General features: G+C 42.1%; 1 protein-coding gene across 3 annotated transcripts in view; it reads left to right on the forward strand.

Annotated features, from left to right (window-relative positions):
* Positions 1–18,869, forward strand: part of AFG1L (AFG1 like ATPase) — a 372,398-nt gene that overhangs the window by 293,786 nt on the left and 59,743 nt on the right. For all 3 annotated transcript variants that reach the window (XM_029595310.1, XM_029595309.1, XM_029595311.1), the window contains one exon: positions 14,037–14,177. In XM_029595310.1, the coding sequence (XP_029451170.1) occupies positions 14,037–14,177 (141 nt within the window). The remainder of the gene's footprint in view (positions 1–14,036; positions 14,178–18,869) is intronic.

Raw genomic sequence — 18,869 nt, forward strand, 5'->3', positions numbered from 1 at the left:
CAACATCAAAGATACTTAACTTTCTAATTGCTTAGATAGAAGGATTGGGAATGTCAGCTTTATAATAAAAAGAATCTGTCAGAGAAGATTTGCTCAGATGATTCCAGCTAAGATGTGGAGGTCCTAAGAGAGGTTTGTCGGCTAACTATAGACCTAGGGGTGATCGTTTGGCCTGGCTCCGCAGCTCTGTTGCACTCTCCCAGGAAAACGCCAACAGGCAATGTGAGAGGCAGCCCGACGTTGATATCACTGAGGTTTTGGGCCTTTGGACACACAGGGCCAGATTTTAAAAAGCATTTACATGCGTAAATCTGGGTTTTACGCATGTAAATCCACTTTACTCGAGTAAGTGGGCTTTTGAAAATTGCTACAATATATGCCATTGAATCGTCCATAGGATTTATTCGAATAAGTGCACTTTACATGAGTAAATGGCTTTTGAAAATTGCTACAATAGTAGTTACATTTATGCGCGTAACTCCTTTGAAAATTACCCCCACAGTGAGGAGATTTGCTCACTTAATTCCAGCTGACGTCTGGAGGTCCTGAGATTGGCTTGCCGGCTGAATGTAGACCTTGGGGTGATAGTTTGGTCTGACTCCGTAGCTATGTTAAACTCTTCCAGGAAAACACCAACAGGTAGTGTGATAGACATCCCAGCGCTGATGTCATTGAGGTCATGGGCCTTTAAATTTCTCAGACCTGCAGTGCGCTCCTTATATCCCTTTTTTTTTTTTTTTTTTACTTTTGAGATATGGGCAAAAAAAAGGGAAGATAATGTTTTCCCCCAAAGTTTCTATGCCATTAAGAGGTCAATGGATTCCGATGTCCTTCGTCCTCAGTCATCACTGCAGGTAACTCTGAGTAATGATGTGGAGGACACCTCTCCTAGTTTTGAAGAGTGCTCTCTACTACCTATGCCTTCTGTTTCACCTGGGAATCAAGTACTTAATCAAAATGGTTCCAATCTTTGTCCCATCCTGTCCATGTTTTAGAGGAGGAACACCAAGGGGTATTAGCTGCTTCTGCCTCCTCAGAGCCGGGACCTGCCTATTAGACCATTCCTGATTCAATCCAGCCTCCCCAGCCTTTTGGAGTAGAAGTAGAAAGTGTCACAACATCTTGAACCTACATAAGTCTCTCTTAGGGACTTATGGAGGGTGGTAATCAAGACTGAAAATGGACTGTTAAATTCTATTATTCAATTATGTTTTTCTTCCTCTGATGTTTCCTTAAAGCTAACGGAGATAGATCGTAGGATAGGGCAAACAGAATCTCAGGTAGCTACACATTCGAATCTGATTACTAATTTGCAATCCTCTATAACTTCACTAATAAACGATTACTTGAATATTCACCATCAGTTGGAATCCTTTGAGAATTCACTGAGATTTAAAAACCTTACTGGCTAATTTTAAAAAGAACATGAGTGCACCCATAATTGCGCATGTCGGCGCACAAACGGAGATATGCTGCAATTTTAGATCGTGCGTGCAAGTACGCACGTATCATTTAAAATCCCCCTGCCACACGTATGTGTGCACGTAATCTTAAGAGACAGCACGAGTAATTTTCTCGCGAGTATTTCACTAGGGCTTTAGCGGCTTTTACACGTGTATGCAGGCGGATTTTAAAACATGCTTGTGGACTAATTGGAAAAATGTTTTTCCAATTAGTCCACCGGTTTATCCAGTTGATATTGAGGTCTTCAAGACCACTCTGGTTCTTCATCCTGTAAGCCCCCTACTTGACCCTGAACCTTCACGCTGTGCTGAAAGCCCTAAAACTCGAGATCTCTAGATTTGCTCCTCATCAGGACCTGTAGCAAAGTTACCTGGATAACACACAGACGGGCACCTTGGTCAGCTTTTTAAAATTTGGAGTTATGCGCATAAGTCTTAGTCCCGCCCAGGAACGCCCATGCACTGCCCCTTTTCCCAGCCCCTTATTCTTGACATGCTTATGGGTATATATGCTCATACTTCGCGGATTCTTAAAATTCGCTATGCTCATGCGCGGCCCGCATATGCATGGATGTGGCTGTTTTTGCATGAGCAACGCTTTTAAAATCTACTTCTCTATTTTTTGAATTTTCCAAAATTATATTTGCTGTCTGGTTTAGAAGTTTAAAAACAAATATGCTACTGAAATATTACAGTTTACTGAAGATAAATCCATCAAGTCTAAAATGTATTATATGCTAGCTAAAAAGAGGATATCTAGTGATGATGCAAGCAGCTCAGTTGTGCTCGCTCCTTTCTCCAGTCCAGATTTCTCTGTGTATCTCCATTCTTCCAATGATAATATCCCCAAAAGGGCTACGAGGATTGCTACTTTTGTTTTAGAATCAAACAGGAATCTTTTTCTTCAGCAGCATTTTAAGTTTAGGGGGAAATTGTTCTGTGGTCAACAGGTACAAGTCTTCCCAGATGTTTCGCTGGAAACCTAGTTTAGGAGAGAGGATTTTTCTTTATTTGAAACCACGTGTTATTTGGGAGCTTATTTTTTCCTAAAATATTCTTATAAATGTATGGTCAATTTTTAGCAGGACAGATATGTATTTTTGGACCCGACACGTTTGGAGTCTGTCTTGGTTAATAAATTTGCTTGACTTCCTTTTCTTCAGATTGGGTGGGCTCTCAGTAAGGTGCCTGAGTAGATATAATTGTTTTTAATTGATGGGATTGTCTTCTTGTTCTCCTCCTTATTGTAGACTTGATGTGAATTCCTGTTTTCTTTTTCTTGTTTTGATATTTTTAAATGTCATATATCCTGGTTATGTTATGCAAATGATTAAAACTTAATAAAGATTAAATTGGAAAATAAGAATCTGTCAGATAACCCCATTTGAATCTTAAGAGACTTAGTAATGCACTCAAGAATGTCACTAAACAAGTGATATTCAGCACTCAATAATTCATCAAAATTCTTAATTATTCAAGGAGTAGGTTATATGAATTCAGAGTATTAATTATGACTTCAGATGTGAAATTAAAAGGCCAATATTCAGTAAGCAGTCAAGTTACATGAAAAAGAACATTCAAAGTACAGTATTCTGCTGTAAAAATATCACAACATGGATATTATATTTACATGTACTGATGTGATACCAATGAGGAAATCCTGCAAAAAAGACACTTACAACCTATATGTATTAAGGCTTTCGTAAAGTGCATTGGGTTTGAGCTTGGCCCTCAGAAAGCCATGAATAAACCGAGCCACAATTACAATATAGTAAACCTCCCATAATAAAACTGCACTAACCGTTAGCACTCAAACAGTAAGAACCTTATCCATGAAAATGTAACAATGCAAATATTACATCAGCCTCTAAACAGCAATAAACACTCCCTATAAAAGAAACAGAACAAGACAAGCTGGTATAGATTCCTACAAAGAAACTATACAATAACAGAATACTTCACATCCATCGCACTAGAACACAGGCAGATCTGCACCAAATACAGAATAAAATGACCAAAAGGGTCGGTGAGAAAGGAGAGAAAAACTCATCAGTGCCGGCTCAGCGCTACCTCCATGATTGAAACCGGCTTGAGTGATGTCAGTGAGAGGCACCAATAACATCTATATACAGTGGTCCCTTGACTTATGAACTCAGTTGGTTCCAGAGGGCTGGTTGTAACTCAAGTTGGTTGTAAGTCGACTATTTTTTCCATAGGAAATAATGGGAAAACCTATAATGTGTTCCGAACCTCCCAAAAGTACCCCTTACCCAACCATTTCTATAATAAAAAATGGTTGTATAAGGTCATTAATTACCAGAAACACCAATGCTTCCCTAGTGTACTCACCAAAAAGTTATAAAATGTGCTTAGCCTACCAGAAATAACAATTCAAGTTTATTTTTCTGTTTCTTTATTTATTTATTTAAAAGTTAACATCTTTGGTTTGCAAGAAGGGAGGAGGGGAAGGATGAAATGGAAGGTGGCTATTGTTCTGAAGGAGAGTCCCATTCCATCAGAACATCTGGCTCTCTGGTGTCCTTTCTCTACTTGGGGGGGGGGGGTGTCTGTAGCACACTAGGACTTGCTTCTAGCTCACTTGGTCTCAACCTTTTCGCAACTAAAAACTGGTCTAAGGTTAAGAACATAAGAAAATGCCATACAGGTTGTCTGTTTCTGTCTTTTCTTCAACACTGTTCTGTAGTATGACATGACATTATCATTAAGCAAGTGAATGCAATGATTGGCTTTTCCTCTGGCTGGGTGGGTCTTCTCTACAAATGTTTGTAGCTCTGTCCATTGTTTCAGGATTTCCTTAATTCCAGAAGAGGAAATTTGCTGCACTGATTGTTGCTCCTCCTCCTCCTTTTCAGAAAGCTCCTCAGCTGCCATTCTTTGTTGCTCAGCCAGAAGTTGCTGAAGTTCCTCTGTAGACAATTCCTCTGAGTGTTCCTCCACCAGTTCCTCAACAAAAGCACTGTCTACCTGCAAGCCTATGGACTCTGCTACAGTGACAATGTCATTGATCACAGGGTCAGTTGCAGGCTCAGGCTCCTCTCCTTTGAAGTCTCGCTCTTCTATAATTTTAGGCCACACTTTCTTCCAGGCAGATCTCAATGTCCTTTGAGAGACATTGGCCCAGGATTTCTCTATTAACCCCACACATGAAAGGATGCTGTAATGTTCCTTCCAGAATTCATTAAGGATTAAATCCATATCTGAAACCATCTGGAAGCACTTCTGGAACAGTTCCTTGGTATATTGCTTCTTAAAGTTAGCTATGACCTGTTGGTCCATAGGCTGCAGTAGAGGAGTTGTATTGGGTGGGAGGAACTCCACTGTGAGCCATGGGAATTCTTCAGCCAACATGTCTTCCAAGTCTCATGGGTGAGCAGGAGTATTGTCCATGATGAGGAGAGCCTTGAGTGGTAAGCCTTTGTCCTCCAGATATCCTCCCTTATCCACTCAAGAAAAAGGACTCTTGTCACCCAGGCTTTTCTGTTAGGTCTCCACATGACCCCTAACCTATTCTTCATGACATTCTGTTTTCTGAACACTCTAGGGGTCTCAGAATGATAAACCAAGAGAGGCTTTATCTTGAGGTCACCACTCGCATTGGCACATAGCAATAAGGTTAGCCTATCCTTCATTGGCTAGTGGCCTAGCATTTTCTTTTCTTCCTGGGTATTGTATGTTCTCTTGGGCATTTTTTTCCAGAATAGTCCAGTTTCATCACAGTTGAAAACATGCTGACAGGAAAAGCCATTTCTCTGTGTCATTGCTTCGAAGTAGGGTATGTAGTTTTCAGCAGCCTTTTTATCTGAACTGGCAGCTTCACCATGCCTAGCTATGGTAGGAACCCCAGTTCTTGCTTTAAAATTGTGAAGCCACACCTTACTGGCACGAAATATTTCACCATGTTCACTTGGTAATGGCTTATCCTGCATTTATAGTCCTAGCGTTTTCACAGATTACACACTCAGATAGGCAATCACCTGCCATCTGCCTTTCATTTATCCACACTAGCAATAGGCTTTCTACCTCATCTATCACCGTTGATCGAGACTTACTAATTTGAGTGACACCTCTAGCCACACTAACTTCCTTGTACAAATCTTTTCTTTGTAAGATTGTGGAAATAGTGGATTTTGACATGCTGTATATGAGAGCAAGATTGGTCACTCGAACGCCACTCTCAAATTTCTGCACAATTTCCTTCTTCTTTTCGATAGTGATTGCTTTCTTTATCTTTGGGGCCATTTTTAACACTTCTTTGGTGTTCTGCAGGAAGAAGAAATAAAAAAAAAATAAGAAATCTAAAAAGTGTACAACCATAAACAACACCAACCCCAGACACTCTTTTCCCCCTCCCCACCACTTATGAGAACATCTATGGCCCTCCAGAAACTCTACTGTACTTTGCCAGCTGAGTGCTGTCCCCCAATGCAGTCCCCGATGCCCCATGCTGTCCCCGATGCTGCTGTTTGCATTTCTGTGCCAGGTCTGCCCACGTGCAACACTAGCCAGCTAATCTCTATTGAAGTCCCGCCTTCCAAGACTAACAAAATGTGATAGGCAGTAACAACGGGCCAATTACAACCAATCCGCGAAAAAAAACAAAACTGCACGCACGTGGCACGGGTCGTAACTCGAAATCTGTTCGTAACTCAAAACCAGAATTTTGTTCGGAACTCGAAATTTGGTCGTAACTCAAGACCGGGAAAGTTGGTCGTGACCCAAGTTGGTCATAACTCGAGCCGTTCGTAACCCGAGGGCCCACTGTACAGTCTTCCTGTCTGCAGCGCCAAAGCCGCATGCCCTTTGGAAAATAAATCTGGTCAGTGAGTTTGTCATTCCTGAACCAAGAACTCCTCCCTCTCTCACTTCTTCTTTTCCTTGGTGGCAAGCATAAGGGGAAGAAAAGGAAGGGAACTTGAAGACTTCTCCATCTGGTTCTTCTGTTTCCCTATCTAAAACTCAGCCTACTATCTCCACTTTTATGATGCCTAAGGAAAACTGTCAGCTGAGGGCAAGTCAGCTTGACTGTATTTAGTGCCACTGTTGGAGAAGAATCCCTCTCTTTGAGTCCTGACTCTCGGACACCTCCAGGACTTTCAGGTAGGCCCCAAAAAGGGGGTGATAGTCAATTATCCAAAATGATATCTGGCTCTGACCCCCACAATGGGAGTATCTTAGATCCTCATCAGATTGAATATAGATACTTGTTCTATGCTTCCTTCTACTCCAGTACCCTTAGTACAATCTACATTCTTTGACTTTAATTTATCAAAGCCTACAGTAATAACCATGGACTACCTTTGGTCTGCTTTAATGGGGTTAGGAAGCTCTTTTTCTGGATGGTCCCAAGAAACACTACGGAAGACGATCCAATTTTGCAATGTACCAACCAGAAGAAGATGGATCAGTTTAAGAGATTCTTTATTTATCACTGCTGTGAGTCTTTTGTATAATGTATGTATGTATTTATTTATTTATTTGTCTAGTTTTATATAAGAACATAAGAAAATGCCATACTGGGTCAGACCAAGGGTCCATCAAGCCCAGCATCCTGTTTCCAACAGTGGCCAATCCAGGCCATAAGAACCTGGCAAGTACCCAAAAACTAAGTCTATTCCATGTTACCATTGCTAATGGCAGTGGCTATTCTCTAAGTGAACTTAATAGCAGGTAATGGACTTCTCCTCCAATCCTTTTTTAAACACAGTTATACTAACTGCACTAACCACATCCTCTGGCAACAAATTCCAGAGTTTAATTGTGCGTTGAGTAAAAAAGAACTTTCTCCGATTAGTTTTAAATGTGCCCCATGATAACTTCATGGAGTGCCCCCTAGTCTTTCTACTATCCGAAAGAGTAAATAACCAATTCACATCTACCCGTTCTAGACCTCTCATGATTTTAAACATCTCTATCATATCCCCCCTCAAGTCGTCTCTTCTCCAAGCTGAAAAGTCCTAACCTCTTTAGTCTTTCCTCATAGGGGAGTTGTTCCATTCCCCTTATCATTTTGGTAGCCCTTCTTTGTACCTTCTCCATCGCAATTATATCTTTTTTGAGATGCGGCGACCAGAATTGTACACAGTATTCAAGGTGCGGTCTCACCATGAAGCGATACAGAGGCATTATGACATTTTCCGTTTTATTCACCATTCCCTTTCTAATAATTCCTAACATTCTGTTTGCTTTTTTGACTGCCGCAGCACACTGAACCGACGATTTCAATGTGTTATCCACTATGACACCTAGATCTCTTTCTTGGGTTGTAGCACCTAATATGGAACCCATCCTTCGTTCGGTTTCGCCATCGCAATGGTTTACAAAGTTTCAATGTTTAACAGAATTTTCAAAAAAGGTTCGTTCAAATGGTTAACATAGAATTATAATTTTACAGAGTTGATAATGTTTTATGAACTTAGATCATAGGATAGATTATACAAGTTTCGGTTAAATTGTTAAGTTCTTTTTACATTGGTCCATAATATTTTAGCTTAGTGTCAATGGGGGGGGGGGGGGGGGGAGAGAGTGGTGATTTAGAGTCATTGGGTGAGTTTGTAGGCTTTGGTAAACATCCAGGTTTTTAGGTCTTTTTTGAAAGTTTTTAAATTTTCTTGTGTTTGTAGTTCTGTTGGGAGGGTGTTCCAGAGTTTAGGGCTTCCAAGTGAGATTGCTCTCTTTTGAGTTGAGGTGTATTGATTAGAGCGAGCAGGAAGAATCTTTAGTAGATCTTTGTTTGCTGATCTGAGGTTCAGATTGGAGAATGGAGTTTTATGGATGAGCTTAGCCAGTTTGTTTGTTTTTCGTATATTATTTTGAGAAGTATGGATAGTATTTTATTTATGTATATTGATGGTATGGTGCAGAGATCTTCATAATCAATATGCCTAGTATTTACTGAAGGGCTGAAACATACCGGCTAACACATTTTTCACAGTGTAACAGTTTTTGGCGGAAAAGAGTGTCAAAGAACAAGAATTATGTGTCTACAAACCTTATGAAAATTACCGATTAAGCACCACAGTAGCCCCTGAGGCAGCTCTATGTGTTGCGCTCTCCGGCCGCTTCCGCAGCACGGCCGGCCCCGCTCACCTTGCTACTCCGTCTACCAGCACCGGGTTTACTTCCTTAGCAACCTCGGCCTGTTCGCAGCGTTCCCAGATTCCCCGCTGTCCTTCGCTGTCCTTCGCCCGACCAGGCCTAGCAGCGGAGCTTCCGCCGGGACTCAGCGTTCTCCTCCTCGGCCCCGCCCCTAGGCGTGCGCACGACCAACGTCACTCCTTTTGAAGCTCCTAGCGTGGGAAACCTGGGACCGATGCCCCATGATGATGTCACAGGTCTGCAGTATATAAGACAGGGCTCTTGCCCTTAATCCCTGCCTTTGCAGTCGGGTCGACACCGTGAGTGTTTCTAGTTTGCCTCTACATATCTGTCTGTGTTACAGCCTTTATTCCAGTTTCGTTCCAGTCCTGTTCCAGTGTCCTCCTGTTCCAGGATCCCTTGTCTCCTCATCTCCCCAGGTAGTACCTTCGGACTATCTTCTCGGTACTGACCTCGGCTTTCCTTGACCATGTTGATTGCTGCTAGCCTCTGACCTCCTTCCTGTTTCCACAACCATGTCTGACCACTGCCTGCCTTTGACCTTCTGCCTGTCTCCATGTCAACGTCTGCACGCTGCCTGGAACTGACCTCTGCCTGAACTCGACCACGTCTGACTACCTCCTGGAACTTGACCCCTGCCTTGCCTGACTATCCATGGACTGATTATTGGCACTGACTTTGCATTGGCTGACCACGCTTCCTTGAATCTGTCACTGATCTTAGCTATCTATTCAGAGACACTCTTCTGGCCTTCACAGACACCAAGGACTTCCGGCCTAAGGATCGACCATGCACCCTTGCTTGTGGTGGACACACCTCTGAACTTCCTGTCAAGGAGATCCTGCGAGGCCCACCTAAGACCAGGCGGCCCAGGTACTCAAGGGCTCAACCTGGGGTTACCTAGGGTTGCTAGTGGCGAAGCTCCAGCGAGCCTCTGTCTCCTCTTGTGCTCCGCCTCCTGGTGGCAGGCGCTCTCTGGGTCTGACCAGGGAGCCTACCAATCCTGCACTAGGCCAAGGGTCCACCTCCTGGCACAAAACTATGTACACAGCGAAACCCGGCCAGAGTCGGGCCTGTGTACTGTGATAAATAAAGAATCTCTTTCACTGATCCATCTTCTTCTAGCTCTTTTTCTGGGAAAATTAAATCTGTATTTAAATATGAGGGCTTGCAACATCAAGTTGATTTATGTGATGAAAATATCAATGTTTTGGACAAGAAAGTTAATTCTTTGGTGAACAATGTACAGAAATACAGCAGTATCAAAATGTTTTAAGGATAATTAATAGTCTAATCGCCAATTTGAAAATCTTGATGATAATTCAAGATTAAATTTAAGATTCATTAATTTCCTTAGAATGAATTTAATATCTCCTCTTGATATATTAAAACAATTTTTTCAGAAAGTGCTGAAAATACCAGTGGAATTGTCTCCTTCTATATCTAGGGGTGTTTACCTTCCTGATAAAGGAGTTAATGAAGGGAGAATAACTCTGTATTAGGAGACAAGGATTTAACTGCTTTTTTGCAAAGCTCCCTGCTGGAAATTAAAAACTGTGCAACTCTATTGGTAATATTTGTATTGGAACTTGACAAGGACTTTGTATTTAAAATGTATTTCCTGTCCAAGTCCTGTTGGCCAGTAGCATCTGAGGGCTCAACCAGAGTCTATGCTGGCTGCCACATGCAGAAGATGCCCTGTTTGTGCTCCAGTTGAAGTTCTCCAGTCTCATCTTGTCTTTTCACAGCCCACTCCTGTTTTGGGGGTCACAAAAAATGTGGTTGAGGAAATCCTTTCTACTGGATTTTAAAAAATGTCTCCATAGCAGTCCTCTGAGAGTAGTTCAACCAACAAAATCCTAGCTGGATTTCAAAAAGAGAAGAAGAAAGCATCAACCTAGAAAATGCCATGCCTTCCCAGTGAGCCACAAAAATGGCATCCAAAATGCCAAGAAAAGACAGAGACAATGGGACGGATTTTCAAAGGCTACGCGCGTAACCCGAGAAAATCTGCCCCTGCGCACGCCGAGCCTATTTTGCATAGGCTTGGCGGCGCGCGCAAGCCCCGGGACGCGCGTATGTCCCGGGGCTTGCAAAAAGGGGGGTCCAGGGGCGTGGCCGGGGGTGTGGCGGCGGTCCGGGGGCTGGGTCGAGTGCTCTGGCAGCCCACCGGTGCGCGCCTCGGGCAGGCGTAACTTTTGGAGTAAAGGTGGGGGGGGGGGATTTAGTTAGGGGTGGGTTAGATAGGGGAAGGTGGGGGGGGGAAGCCGGAAACAAAATTCCCTCCAAGGCCGCTCCAATTTCGGAGCGGCCTTGGAGGAAATGGGGAAAGCTATCGGGGCTCCCCTCGGGTTCGGCGCGCGCAAGGTGCAAATGTGTGCACCCCCCTTGCATGCGCTGAGCCCGGATTTTATAACATGCGCGCGGCAGCGCACGCATGTTATAAATTCGGACGTAGATTTTAAGATCTGGCCCAATCTGTCTGAAGCCAAATCAATAACACAAATGCAATCTAGTCCACAGTCAGTGATATGGAGAACTTTAAAAAAAATCACCAAAAATATCAAGACTACTCTTTGAGGAGAAGAATAACATCAAACTGGTAGAAATAGAAGAACACAGAATCCACAATTACACAACTTCAGTCTCTGATTATTGCATTAGGAGAAAAGAATTCAGCACATGAACTCAGCATAGAGAATCAGGAGAAATAATCTAAGAGTTTTAGGAGTGCCCAAAAAATTAAAGATAAAAACAAAATACAATTTTGCAGCCACTGGCTTTCTCAAAAATTAAAAATTGGTGATATGGGCCAAAAATGTAACTGAAGAGAGCCATGCATTGGGCTCAGTAAAGGAGATAAGAATCCTGGACCAGTTATGATCAGGTTTCGAAACTTCATTCAAAACATTAAAATATGTTGGGCCTATAAAAAAACAATGTAGAAAGCCGAGTCTATGAAGGAATGAAATTCACATTTTCAATACCGTGCCTCTGCTAAGTGGGAGAGACTTTTCACCCATTTGTACTAAATTATAGCATGCAGGGATTAAGTGCCTGTTTCTCTATCCAGCGAAGGGAAAAAACCCTCAAAATATCTGAGAAATGTGAAGCCACAAGGACATTTCTGAAAGGCTAGAAAAACAAAATGACATATGGTGAACTCCTCCTTGTTGATTAAACAGTTAGGTTTCTGGTAGGAAGCTTCAGCTCTTGGATGGCTTTCTTGACAAGAAGTTCTTTACCTTTTTAGAAAATCTCTCTTGAATTCATGCTCCTTCTCATTATTTTCCATTTAGAAGAAGGAGCTGGCAAAGAAGCTTCCGGGTTTGTTGGAATAAATACTGGCTATACTATAGCCGCTATAGGGTTATAAAATGCTTTCTAGTACAAAAATGCATAGTTCCACTCATTGATAAAATACAAAAAAATACATAGATTTTGATGCTACAAGAAATCCACAATGATTTGGAACACTTTAAATTACAGAGAGAATGAGGGAGACCATGTTATTTCTCCTTTGCCAAGGAAAAACAAGGGATGTGTCTAATTTGTTAAATAAAAATAGTCCATTCACAATGAAGAGGCCTGTAAAGGATATGGGGACAGTTGTCCCTTGCTCATGTGTTTTCCCGCACAGAGGTTGCAAGTGCAGTGCTCGCTGCTACTTTTGTACCTACAGACCTTGCAGCTAATTTTCTAAGAGAAGCAACAGCAAGATGCACAAGTACATGCGGTCCTTCACCTGCAACCATCGGGGCAGATTGTTAGGAACTTTGGCCTAAATTGTTTGTCATATGCAGACCACGTTCTAAGACATTTTCTGGTCGATTTTAAGAGCCCTACACGTGCCAAAACCGGGAGATACGCACGAGACTCGGCTTGGCACATGCCGCGCGGATTTTAAAACCTGCACAGGTACAGGCGTATCTCCCGGTATGTGCATACACATTTTTCTCACCAAAAAGGGCAGGGCATGGGCGGGCCGGGAACTGCACCATGAAGTCAGCGCATAAGTAGTTACACGCACAAGCATGCGCCAGGTTCACCTGCCGTGTAACGTTACTTCTGCTATGGACGGTGTGCAAGTCCTGTAACAAAAAAAACGAAGCTAGTCAAAGAAGTTTTAAGGCTCAGGGCTAATAGGGTAAAAGGGAGACAAGTTAGCTAGGGGGTTTAGGAAGTCCTCTCCTTTACTAGGGTGAACGTACCTACTAAGATTCCCCCCCCCACTTACACGCTCAAGACGGCATACGCACACACATGCGCGCATCAAGATAAAATCATGCGTGCATGTATGCGTGGATAGCCAATTTTAAAACATGTGTGCACATATACGCAATTATATGTGCATAGGTTAGAAAATCAGCGCATCCACGTGTGCGCGCGGATCTTAAATTTTGCTTCTTAACCATTAGATAATGATTAGTAATACCCTTAATCATTGTCTATCTGTGATTTTGGGCTGCGTGTTAGACAGCTGAAGTTAAATACAAAGATGAAGGTACTTCAGACTGGAAAATTTTACCCATGATAAAAGTAGTCACCTGAACTTTAAAAACTAAAGTTCAAAATCTGAGCATTGTGCTAGATTCTGCTTTTAAGTAGAAAACCTACATTTCAGATAGGGCTAAGCAAGTATTTTTTAACTTACATATAGTTTGTCGGCTTGGCCTGTATTTCAATCAGACTACTTCTACAAACATCATGCAAGCATTAATAATAATAATAATAAGGCACTTGCATTAATGCCCTTTTGTGGGTTTGCCTAAGAAACTTATTTATAAAGTATAACTGGTTACAGAATACCTCTGCAAAGATTCTTTTAGGAAACTCTCAAAGAGTAAGAGCATCTCCTTTGTTGAAAGAATTTATTTTATTTTTACTTGATTTGCTATTTTACTTTATCCAAAATAGTACCAAATGGATTATATATAAAATCAAACGTAAAATACAAAGCATTAAGAATGCATAAAACATGTGTTCAGCATATTCCTCCTGAGAATCCCAACCTCATCCTATGAAATCCGTGCTAAGGATGAATTTCTTCCTCGTGTCATTTTTTAAATGATAGAAGGGTGTACCAAACCTAGCAGGATCAATTGATAAAGATCACATTCTTAGAACTGAATGTATTCAGAAGCACCGAAAAGTGTTAAACAGAGCACATATCTTGATGGGAGAAAGTTGGCAAATTGCATAGATGGGTAAAAAACCCGAGCCCCGACATGGGCCATGTTTTTCCATAGTGCTGTCTCAAGGGGGAGGCAACCATAATAGTGATCACATCGAGACGCTCATCTCAAAATGGCTTTTGTAAGATGGCTCAGGGGTTTTTACCCATCTGTGTAATTTGCCAGCTTTCTCAGACTTTGGTTTTCTCTATATGCTTTAGGCTGTACAATTTGCTCTTTGTGTTGCTGTATTTCTTTTTTAATGATGCCATTTCTGTTTCAGCCCTTGGGTGCCAGCGACTATTTAGAAATGTGTGTGGCCTTTGACACAGTTTTTATTCGACATATCCCACTACTCACAATGTCAAGAAGGACCCAAGCTCGACGCTTCATTACTCTTATTGATGCCTTTTATGATCATAAGGTAAGGCCAAAGGGGACATGCCATTGGCCTGTATATTAGATTTGCATTTTCACTTGCCCATGGAATGTTCCAGCTATCATAATGGATTGTTAGCAACTACAGCAGAAAGTGTTAATTAAGGATGATATTTAGATCAGATATTTTATCCTTAATTATCATTCACTGCTTCTTGATATCTCAAAACATACTCATGACAATTCAGAATCTCAGATAGAGACTTAACATTGCAGTTTCAAATTCTGAGAATAAAAACATCACAGTTTTTAAAAATTTCCCCAAAAAGTAAAACAATAATAATTAAAAGATTTTAAAAAGTTTTAAAGATACATTTGTTTAAAATAGCTTTTGAGGGTAATTAGCAACATAACAAGAAATTTCAATTTATGGCAGGTTTTTATTGTTTTCAGTGTTAAGTATTGTTTTATTATATTTTGTAATTGTTTTAATTTTGTATATGTGCTACAAACTATTGGATGATTAATACATTTTAAATAAATAAATATGGGGGGGGGGGGGGTGTCCCAGTGGCACTGCAGAACTCTGCCATGCACAGGCTCCCTGGTTCAATGCCTGCATTCAGCTTTCCACACCGCGGGTTGGCTAGGGATGCTACAGCAGTAATGTTCACAGCCCTGGAAGAGAGGAATGTCCTGGTGATCATTAAGGGTGACACATGCTAGCTGAATTTAAAGCCCATGATAGAGGTATAACTGCTATGTAACCTGTTGTGTAGGGGTGCTGTAAACTGTCTGATACTGTGCATCTCCTTTTCCCCTCCCCCATACCTGTCGGGGCCAGCAGTGCCACAGACAGTTAAGAACATAAGAAAATGCCATACTGGGTCAGACCAAGGGTCCATCAAGCCCAGCATCCTGTTTCCAACAGTGGCCAATCCAGGCCATAAGAACCTGGCAAGTACCCAAAAACTAAGTCTATGCCATGTTACCATTGCTAATGGCAGTGGCTATTCTCTAAGTGAACTTAATAGCAGTTAATGGACTTCTCCTCTAAGAACTTATCCAATCCTTTTTTAAACACAGCTATACTAACTGCACTAACCACATCCTCTGGCAACAAATTCCAGAGTTTAATTGTGCGTTGAGTAAAAAAGAACTTTCTCCGATTAGTTTTAAATGTGCCCCATGCTAACTTCATGGAGTGCCCCCTAGTCTCTACTATCCGAAATTGTAAATAACCGATTCACATCTACCCGTTCTAGACCTCTCATGATTTTAGACATCTCTATCATATCCCCCCTTAGCGTCTCTTCTCCAAGCTGAAAAGTCCTAACCTCTTTAGTCTTTCCTCATAGGTGAGCTGTTCCATTCCCCTTATCATTTTGGTAGCCCTCTGTTAACACCAATACAATCCGGATAGTTCAGAAAAGTTCACGTGTTTTATCCACAGAATCATAAGAACATAAGAAATTGCCATGCTGGGTAGACCAAGGGTCTACCCAGCATGGTTAAAAGGGGAGGTGAAAGAAGCTATTTTAGCCAAAAGATCTTCATTCAAAAATTGGAAGAAGGATCCAACAGAAGAAAATAGGATAAAGCATAAACATTGGCAAGTTAAATGTAAGACATTGATAAGACAGGCTAAGAGAGAATTTGAAAAGAAGTTGGCTGTAGAGGCAAAAACTCACAGTAAAAACATTTTTAAATATATCCGAAGCAGAAAGCCTGTGAGGGAGTCAGTTGGACCATTAGATGATCGAGGGGTTAAAGGGGCACTTAGAGAAGATAAGGCCATCGCGGAAAGATTAAATGATTTCTTTGCTTCGGTGTTTACTGAAGAGGATGTTGGGGAGGTGTCCATAATGGAGAAGGTTTTCATGGGTAATGATTCAAATGGACTGAATCAAATCACGGTGAACCTAGAAGATATGGTAGGCCTGATTGACAAACTGATTGACAAATCACCTGGACCGGATGGTATACACCCCAGAGTTCTGAAGGAACTAAAAAATGAAATTTCAGACCTATTAGTAAAAATTTGTAACTTCTCATTAAAATCATCCATTGTACCTGAAGACTGGAGGATAGCAAATGTAACCCCAATATTTAAAAAGGGCTCCAGGGGCGATCCGGGAAACTACAGACCAGTTAGCCTGACTTCAGTGCCAGGAAAAATAGTGGAAAGTGTTCTAAACATCAAAATCACAGAACATACAGAGAGACATGGTTTAATGGAACAAAGTCAGCATGGCTTTACCCAGGGCAAGTCTTGCCTCACAAATCTGCTTCACTTTTTTGAAGGAGTTAATAAACATGTGGATAAAGGTGAACCGGTAGATATAGTATACTTGGATTTTCAGAAGGCGTTTGACACAGTTCCTCATGAGAGGCTTCTAGGAAAAGTAAAAGGTCATGGGATAGGTGGCGATGTCCTTTCGTGGATTGCAAACTGGCTAAAAGACAGGAAACAGAGAGTAGGATTAAATGGGCAATTTTCTCAGTGGAAAGGAGTGGACAGTGGAGTGCCTCAGGGATCTGTATTGGGACCCTTACTTTTCAATATATTTATAAATGATCTGGAAAGAAATACGACGAGTGAGATAATCAAATTTGCAGATGACACAAAATTGTTCAGAGTAGTTAAATCACAAGCAGATTGTGATAAATTGCAGGAAGACCTTGTGAGACTGGAAAATTGGGCATCCAAATGGCAGATGAAATTTAATGTGGATAAGTGCAAGATGATGCATATAGGGAAAAATAACCCATGCTATAATTACACAATGTTGGGTTCCATATTAGGTGCTACAACCCAAGAAAGAGATCTAGGTGTCATAGTGGATAACACATTGAAATCGTCGGTACAGTGTGCTGCGGCAGTCAAAAAAGCAAACAGAATGTTGGGAATTATTAGAAAGGGAATGGTGAATAAAACGGAAAATGTCATAATGCCTCTGTATCGCTCCATGGTGAGACCGCACCTTGAATACTGTGTACAATTCTGGTCGCCGCATGTCAAAAAAGATATAATTGCGATGGAGAAGGTACAGAGAAGGGCTACCAAAATGATAAGGGGAATGGAACAACTCCCCTATGAGGAAAGACTAAAGAGGTTAGGACTTTTCAGCTTGGAGAAGAGATGACTGAGGGGGGATATGATAGAGGTGTTTAAAATCATGAGAGGTCTAGAATGGGTAGATGTGAATCGGTTATTTACTCTTTCGGATAGTAGAAAGACTAGGGGGCACTCCATGAAGTTAGCATGGGGCACATTTAAAACTAATCGGAGAAAGTTCTTTTTTACTCAACGCACAATTAAACTCTGGAATTTGTTGCCAGAGAATGTGGTTAGTGCAGTTAGTATAGCTGTGTTTAAAAAAGGATTGGATAAGTTCTTGGAGGAGAAGTCCATTACCTGCTATTAAGTTCACTTAGAGAATAGCCACTGCCATTAGCAATGGTAACATGGAATAGACTTAGTTTTTGGGTACTTGCCAGGTTCTTATGGCCTGGATTGGCCACTGTTGGAAACAGGATGCTGGGCTTGATGGACCCTTGGTCTGTCCCAGTATGGCATTTTCTTATGTTCTTATGTTAGGGTCCATCAAGCCCAGCATCCTGTTTCCAACAGTGGCAAATCCTAGCACGTTCCCAAAAACCTAAGGGCCGGATTTTAAAAGCTCTACGCGCATAAATTGCCTTACGCGTGCCAGGCCTATTTTATAAAGGCCCGGCGACGCATAAAGCCCCGGGATGCGTCTCGGTCCCGGGGCTTTACTAAAGGGGCGGTCCCTGGGTAGGGCCAGAGGCCTCCGACACAGCGGCCATTTGCAGCTGTGTCGGAGGATCGCATGCTGGCAGGCTGCCAGCGCACATAACCTGCACCTGCCTCCAGGCAGGCACAAAAGATGAGATAAGAAATTTGGAGGGGGTTAGAGTAGAGCTAGGGGGGGAAAGGTTAGGGGAAGGGGTGAGAAGGTTAGTTAAGGGACAACGGGGGAAGGCAGCGCGCGCACATTTTAAAATCTACCCCTAAGTCTATCCCATGTTACTGTTGCTAGTAATAGCAGTGGCTATTTTCTAAGTCAACTTAATTAATAGCAGGTAATGGACTTCTCCTCCAAGAACTTATCCAATCCTTTTTTAAACCCAGCTGCACTAACTATACTAACCACATCCCCTGGCAACAAATTCCAGAGTTTAATTGTGCGTTGAGTGAAAAACAACTTTCTCACAGGACAAGCAGGATGGTAGCCCTCACATATGGGTGACATCATCAGGTTGGAGCCCAGTCACGGAACACTTTTGTCAAAGTTTCTAGAACTTTGACCGCACCTACTGGGCATGCCCAGCATGACACTAACCCTGCATCCAGCAGGGGTGCCCCTTCAGTCTCTTTTTTTCCACACTGCAGTAGCCACGCAGTTAAGGAGCTCTCTAGAGATTCCTGACAGGAATTTTCATCACAGAACTTTCTTTAAAATTTCAAAAAATTCTACCCTATCCGGGGTCCCCCTATCGATTTCTTACCCGCGGTCGTGAAGGTAAGACTTTACCCTCCATTGCGGTCGATTCCCATCGAGTTTTCCCTTCGGGGCCTGCAGGCCATTGACCGCACCGCGGCTAAATTTTTGTCGAAGCCATGGCGTCGGGTTTTCGTCAGTGCCCCGATTGTCCTTGGACAATGTCCATCACGGACCCGCACAGGGTTTGTGCATTGGGTTTAGGGGCAGAC

Source organism: Rhinatrema bivittatum, chromosome 3, assembly GCF_901001135.1.
Source record: "Rhinatrema bivittatum chromosome 3, aRhiBiv1.1, whole genome shotgun sequence".
In the NCBI taxonomy this organism is placed as follows: Eukaryota; Metazoa; Chordata; class Amphibia; order Gymnophiona; family Rhinatrematidae; genus Rhinatrema; species Rhinatrema bivittatum.